Source organism: Cydia strobilella, chromosome 11 (genome assembly GCF_947568885.1).
Source record: "Cydia strobilella chromosome 11, ilCydStro3.1, whole genome shotgun sequence".
NCBI classification, from domain to species: domain Eukaryota; kingdom Metazoa; phylum Arthropoda; class Insecta; order Lepidoptera; family Tortricidae; genus Cydia; species Cydia strobilella.
Window position 1 is genome coordinate 11,253,001 of NC_086051.1, and position 7,029 is coordinate 11,260,029.

Sequence of the window (7,029 nt, forward strand, 5' to 3'; positions counted from 1 at the left end):
ATCTTTTACTTCAAAAGAATTTAAGAATTATTGTGAACGATCAAAAATTAAGCATATCCTTAATGCCGTATGTACACCTCGGGCTAATGGGCAAGTAGAACGATATAATCGGACGATACTTGATTCACTGACAGCATACGCAAATAAGTTAGGTGAACGATATTGGGATACTGTTTTAGGTAAGGTGCAGTGGGGGTTAAATAATACCATGAATAAGGGGATAGGCAAAACGCCGTCAGAAGCAATGTTTGGAGTTAGAATGGTCAGTAAAGGGGATAATGCTTTTGCAGAAATATTGCACGAGACACGACAAGTCGGTACTATAGATGACATTAGAGAAGAAGTAAGTTCGCACATTCGGAAAGATCAAGCGTCTCAAAAGATACGGTATGACAGTCATAAGATAAAGGCTAGAACTTATAACGTAGGAGATCTCGTGAAAATACTAAAACCAACCCCAAGTAATGAAGGTCAAAGTAGGAAATTACTGCCCAAATTTACAGGGCCATTTAGGATTACAAAAGTTCTCGAAAATGATAGGTACGAAATAGCTAGTATTATAGGGTCTACTATTACACAGAGAAACTATTGTAATGTATGGGCAGCTGATCGTATTAAACCCTGGATAAATACGCAAACTGATGATAATGGTAATGATTGTACGAGTAGTTCTGAATCCGAGAGTGGTAATAATACTAATAATGAAAATTAATGAGTTCTTGGTGCAAGATTGAATGAAAACAAAAGGAGATCATAGTGTATTGAATATAAAGTGATTTTATGTGTGTTTAGTATGATTTTACTGTACTATATGAGTGAAATAATGTTTGAAATGATAAGGGCTGGAAATAGTAGTCGTACTAGAGATATTGTATATATGAAGTTGATTCGAGTGGTTAGCAGAGGCTAAGTGAGAAGAGATAATCGTTAGCAAGTGAGATTAAATCGATTTGGATTGAGATTTAATTATCAAAGATTACCTCAAACTCGTAATTCATAGATGATTGGCTTATTACCTAGAGTTACTATAGTTATTGCCTTTGCCAGTAATTATTAGTAGTAAATACAATTAAAAAATATATATATATTAGATAGTATGGTAGTATGGTTAGTATGGTAGTATGGTTAGTATGGTAGTATGGTTAGTATAGTAGTATGGTTAGTATAGTAGTACGGCAAGTGTGGAATGACCAAATGAATAATATAGTTGATGATGACGATACGGATAATATGTAGTAACGATTGAGTGTGATTCAAGTAAATTTATGTTTAAAAAAAAATGTGGTAATAATTTAAGTATATCATTTTAATTATTGTGTAATCTTTAAAGATATGTGTTGACGACTTTGTTAATCGTTAAGTACCTAAGTTTGGGACAAACTTGATGTCAGGAAAGGCCGAATGTAAGAAATAAATTATATAATATTAATTTCGAATACGAAACACATGGTCTCGTAAATAGTAAGTGTATTGACCAACAAAATACGAGAACAGGTGGTTTATTAAAACGGCAGATCGTGACGTCACGTCCGAACGAGGTGGCGCCATTTCGCCAGGCATAAAAGACCTGGACAACTGGTTATCGGGTGCATATTCGGTTGAGCTGTGAAGCCGTTCACAAGTATTTCAAATTAGAATAAGTATTGAATTGTAAAAACAACTTATTAAAAAATAATAGTATAATTATCATTTTGTGGTAAATTATTTTAAACAATAAAAACCTAGTGACTGAAGTTCTGGTGTTATACTTTTGGCCACCTGATTCCTTATACATACAAGTTCGATTTGGACCTTACGGCTTCAGATATTACATTCATTGTCATGTGTCAATTGTGTCATGTTCACGCTGACAGCGACAGTAACAGCAGTATAAGTTTTGTAGGTTATGTTGAAGTGATGTATCTGAACTTTTTAAGTTAATTTATATTATACCACAATAAGGATACTTTGTGTTATAGAATTGCTTCCGTTTATCAATGTGTATAAAGTAATTTTGCTTAGAAATAGAAATCATAAGCTACAATGGCCGCGCAAGAATTCGATGCTGCCTTGGGCGGCACAGAGGAGCTACCTTTTTCAGCAAATAGTTTGAAATTTGCTACATCTAGAAGCATAGAAATAGCTGCCATGACTGAAAGCATTCTTCGCCCAAGTAAAACTAAGCTTATCTTTCAAACACTACCTGTTCACATGCGCCGCCGAGTCATGAGCCACAACTGCAAGAGATTACCGAGAAAATTACGTGAAGGACATATAGAGCAGTTAAAAAAGAGTGGTCTACCCCCTAAACAAAAGAGGCCGTCTAGAAAATATCGCAGACGGCCGGGAAATCTGTTAGATGAGTATAATCGACGGCAGAAGCGAAATGTTTGGTTAGAGACTCATATATGGCACGCTAAAAGATTCCACATGGTTGAGCGCTGGGGGCACCGGCTGGCCCTCGCGCCCTGTGACAAAGCATTCAGAATGTGTTACAGGGCCACCTCTGCTCACTGTTTACTACAAGATGTCTCATACCTTACTCCAATACAAGTTAAAGGACCAGTAGCATTAATAAAAGAAATGTTTTCGTCATTGACTAGTTGTGTCTGTGGACTTGGCATCTGTGCTCAAGCTTATGTAACTGGCAAGAGAGAAGGTACTATACATCTATATGAAGTTAACTCTTATCCATTTGGTTACATTGGAAAGGTGACCTTTATTTGGCTTCCCGCTGATAATCAAAATAAGGTCCTATGGCTATTTGTCCATCCATCTCAGACAAAACAAGTAGAATCAGCTTTAACAAACATGCTAAGTGCTACGAGTACAGATGAGCATGATGTAACAATAAAAAAAAGAAAAGCCACTAATAAATTTATAGAAAATATTGAATTCAAAGTGTTACCGGGCATATTTAACAGATTCCGATTGACAGGACCCAACAGCCATGCAATCTTGACTCACAGTCTCAAATGTGTAAATGAGCATGATACCTCAGAATGGCAAGCACTCCTTAAAGAAAAAGATGATTTCTATTTAAAAGAAAAGTATGAGTATTGGCAAGAGATCAGTAAGGCTAGCTCACCACCTCAGTTGCCACCAAGAACAGTAGTGGGCTTGGTTGTCAAAGATCCACGCCTAAGTCGACCTGCACACCGCACAAAGGCAAAATATGAAAGCACAGAACCAATACTTGCACAATCCTTGCTTAACATACCAAATGATGCAGCGAAATCACCCTTATGGGATACAAGTATACATGATGTTATCAAGAAAAATAGGTTGACCAATGGGCAGTTCATAGGTCACATTACCAAGACTCAGTTGGTGCCGGGAGAGGTGAATATGAATGATCCTGCTCTGCAAAGTGTTCCTGTTGTGCTAGTGCAGATGCCAGGCTCACAAGAGCCTAGAATAAAAAAACTTGGTAAGTACCTTCATCATAGTATTAAGAAATTGTATACAATTTTATGGAAGTTTAGTACATAATCACAATTGATTTTAGGGATCCATACCCAAAGGGTAAAAACGGGACCCTATTACTAAGACTCCACTGTCCGTCTGTCTGTCACCAGGCTGTATCTCATGAACCGTGATAGCTAGACAGTTGAAATTTTCACAGATGATGTATTTCTGTTGCCGCTATAACAACAAATACTAAAAACAATAAAATAAATATTTAATTCGGGCTCCCATACAACAAACGTGATTTTTTTGGCGTTTTTTGCGTAATGGTTACAGTTAGTATTTTTCTTGTGTTGGTGTGGTGAAATATTTGATTTTCACTTGGTAGCAAGTTTTGTTTAACCCTTGTGCCTTGAAACCCTCACAATGCTAAAGATTTAACTTTTTTAACCACTCATTGTTCACTCATGGGTCAATTTTGGAAACTTTTACTTATTTGGGTATCAATATATTACCACAAGGAGTTAAACAACAACTTTGCCCCCTTGCAAAATAAATAACTGTATTACATTTCAGGTTATGGATGTGGATGGGATATAATTATACCCTCTGGGTACAGCCTGCAATTCTGGCAAACATTCATCATGTTCGGAGCAAGGTCTGGAGGTCTCCGAGAAACTGAGAGCTTAGCCTTTGAAATGGGTGAACACCACATACCTCCAGATTCTGAAGCAGGCGAAGCTGAAGAAAAAAGAATACAAATGGAGTTAAAAGAAAGATATTTCAAACTACCTCCTAGTAAGAGAGTTAATTACCCTAAATTAGGTGTTAATAGCCCTTTCACTTGCCCATGGAAGATCTTGTTGAAAGATTGGACGTCAAGTTCAGTGGATAACTTTTTTATTTTGCGGGATAGGAAACATTTGGATCAAGTACAGGTAATTACTATACAGTTATAGTAGAAAGCTAATTCTTAGAAGAAATTGTAATTGTACTCCCTTGCTCGCCGGCTGGTATGTATGGTAATGGGAATGTATGGTATACTGCGACATCAACATCAGCTGTTAAAGCACAAATTTGTCTGAGACTTACATCTTACACACTATACATCAAACCAATAATAATAAATATAATCTATGTATATTAATCAAACCTTAAGGGTCTCCGGCAAGCTCAGTTCTCCATACAAACGTAGTTCCACTCTCATTTTATAACGACTAGCTAGATTGCTCTGAAACTTTGTACTTACAATAGGATAACGTATATTTATGTCTGTAATTAGTTTATGTAGCTTCAGATACCATAGTTAAAAAAAATACGGCGAATTTAAGTTTTTCATACAAAACTTGTTTTTGCTCTATTTAGTTTGTTTTATAAAATGGAGCTATATAAACTAATTTCGGACCTAGATATACTTCATGTCATTGTATGTGCAAAGTTTCATTACAATCCAACACGTAGTTTTAAAATGAGAGCGGAACTACGTTTGTATGGGAAGGTGCAATTCGGCCGAACTTGCCGGGGACTCTTAAGGAATACTATCTTTCCCTTCCTTATTATTGACACTGTTGTTTCTTTATTTAACCTTTTCGACGCCGTGTTAAACACAAAAGCTGTCACTCGGACACCACGTCATTGAAGTGTCAAAACTGAAATTGAACTTTATGCACATGCACGTAGGTCTGTGGTCTTTGACCGATTAATCCGTCTTTGGACCTGCGGTGCTGATATATCCGTCATTGGCGTCCAAAAGATTAATCAAAATCAAATGAAGCGAATGTTTTTCGAATGCGAATGTGCGCAGGTCGTGTCCTGTCTCGACGACTCGCGTATGGGCAGTGCGCGCAAACTGTTTTCAAGTAATGCATTTTGACCAATAGACAGCTTTTTTTAACCCTTTATAACGCCCGTTCTGAGGTAACATATGATTTATGTACCAACTGATTTTTTTCTAATTAGGATCAACTACATATTCCTTAACATTCGTATTCGCATTCGGACATTCGCATCCTGGACATTCGGATTCGCGTTAGCCGGGTCCACACATAGCGAGCATACGCGCGAGGCACGTTTACACTGGCCATTTTGTGGAGAAAATTGCCTCGCGCGTATGCTCGCTGTGTGGACCAGGCTATTCGCGAATGTGAAGAATGCGACATTCGTGCTACAGTCAATAAATCTATGGTTGTAACTTGTATGTTATCATAAAGATATTAAATTTGCCTTGTTTTATTTTAAATAATGTCATCAATTTGTGTAATTTACAGAATTGTGTGATGAATAAAAAAGCTCTGCCTCAAATGGACAAATCCGAGTCCTGTTTGGTGGCTGTGTACGTTAAAATAAAAGGCAAAGGTACTCTCAAAAGGCACGCCCATCTATGTCTACCACAGTCTGGAGACAACAAAACAATCAAAACGTTATTCGAACCCCACCATGAAGACCCTAACGAAAAACTAAGAAAACAGAAACGGATAAAACACATAACTGACATGAAACGCCTGAGGAGAAGGAAGATTAAACTAAAGAAGCATAACATAACAACAACAGTAAGTTTTTTTGGGTCATTATTTGATTTGGTGTAATTTTTACCGTGGACCTGCCAATTTACACCAAATCAAGTTTTTGATTTTTTTGTTGTTTGCGTACTATCTTACATGCCAAATTTCAGCTTCATAGGACTTTAGGAAGTACCCTAAAGGTTTTGATGATCATCAGTGATTGAGTGATTAGCCGGGTCCACACAGAGCGAGCACGTGTTGTATCGACATTTTAGACGTGCCTCGCGCGCACCGCCTCGGCCGAGGCACGTCTACACTAGCCGTTTTGTGCGCGAGGAAATTGCCTCGCGCGTATGCTTGCTCTGTGTGGACCCGGCTAGTCAGTGACGAAATCGGGGTTTTATCAGATATGAATGAAATCTGAAGTATAAACTTCAGCTTTTATTAATATCTGTAAAAGTTCTAAAAGTATAAACTTCAGATTTTATTCATATCTGAAAAAAAACCCATGCACTTGAAATTTTTTAGGCTTAATAAGTCCACTGTTGACATCATATCCCGAGAATTTTGTTTATCTGGTATAATCCAAACCCAAGTTATGAGGGTCAAAATAAAGACGAAGCGCTTTGAGAAAAGGTAGGTAGTGTCCTTGCGCTTCGCTTTGCTCGTCTTGGCGGGGACACTACAGTGCCCCTAGATATAGAGATTTCTAAATATTCACTCTGTGAAAAATATATGTGTGTAATTGTGATGATGATTTTTTTTAATAAGTTCTTTTTTTTTCAGAACTGTATTATTGCACATAAAATGAGCACCCAAAAGGAGCCATCGGAATATGTAAAAATGATGAGAGAACTATGGGTGCCCTCCAGCATAAAAACCGTTCGACATTCCACAGTGAGGGAAATCATAGGATTTATATCTCAAGGAGGATTTAGTTTCTCCGAAGCCCAGAGTTGCGGTGTTGGATTCGTCGCATATAACGCTCTAAGTGCGCTTCTCAAGACTGGACAAAATAATGTTCTAGTCCGAAACATAACATCGAGGAAATATAGATTGGGTTCATTACAAGTTACAGTGCCATGAATTAACTGAATAAATATTTTGTTAAAAATATAAATGCGTTTATTTCATTACTTTT

The 7,029-nt window shown here is 37.3% G+C and overlaps 1 protein-coding gene across 1 annotated transcript; it reads left to right on the forward strand.

Moving 5' to 3' along the window:
• The first annotated feature begins 1,845 nt into the window (after nucleotides 1-1,845).
• LOC134745522 (ribonucleases P/MRP protein subunit POP1) lies at nucleotides 1,846-6,988 on the forward strand. The gene is made up of 4 exons (XM_063679570.1): nucleotides 1,846-3,409; nucleotides 3,964-4,325; nucleotides 5,655-5,936; nucleotides 6,675-6,988. The coding sequence occupies exons 1-4, from the start codon at nucleotides 2,023-2,025 to the stop codon at nucleotides 6,972-6,974; spliced, it is 2,331 nt and encodes a 776-aa protein (XP_063535640.1). The 5' UTR covers nucleotides 1,846-2,022; the 3' UTR covers nucleotides 6,975-6,988.
• The last annotated feature ends 41 nt before the right edge of the window (nucleotides 6,989-7,029 follow it).

Coding starts and splice junctions, on each gene's coding strand:
- LOC134745522 (XM_063679570.1), top strand. CDS start 2,023: ATGGCCGCGCAAGAATTCGATGCTGCCTTGGGCGGCACAGAGGAGCTA. Junction 3,410..3,963: donor GCCTAGAATAAAAAAACTTG/GTAAGTACCTTC, acceptor ATTACATTTCAG/GTTATGGATGTGGATGGGAT. Junction 4,326..5,654: donor AACATTTGGATCAAGTACAG/GTAATTACTATA, acceptor TGTAATTTACAG/AATTGTGTGATGAATAAAAA.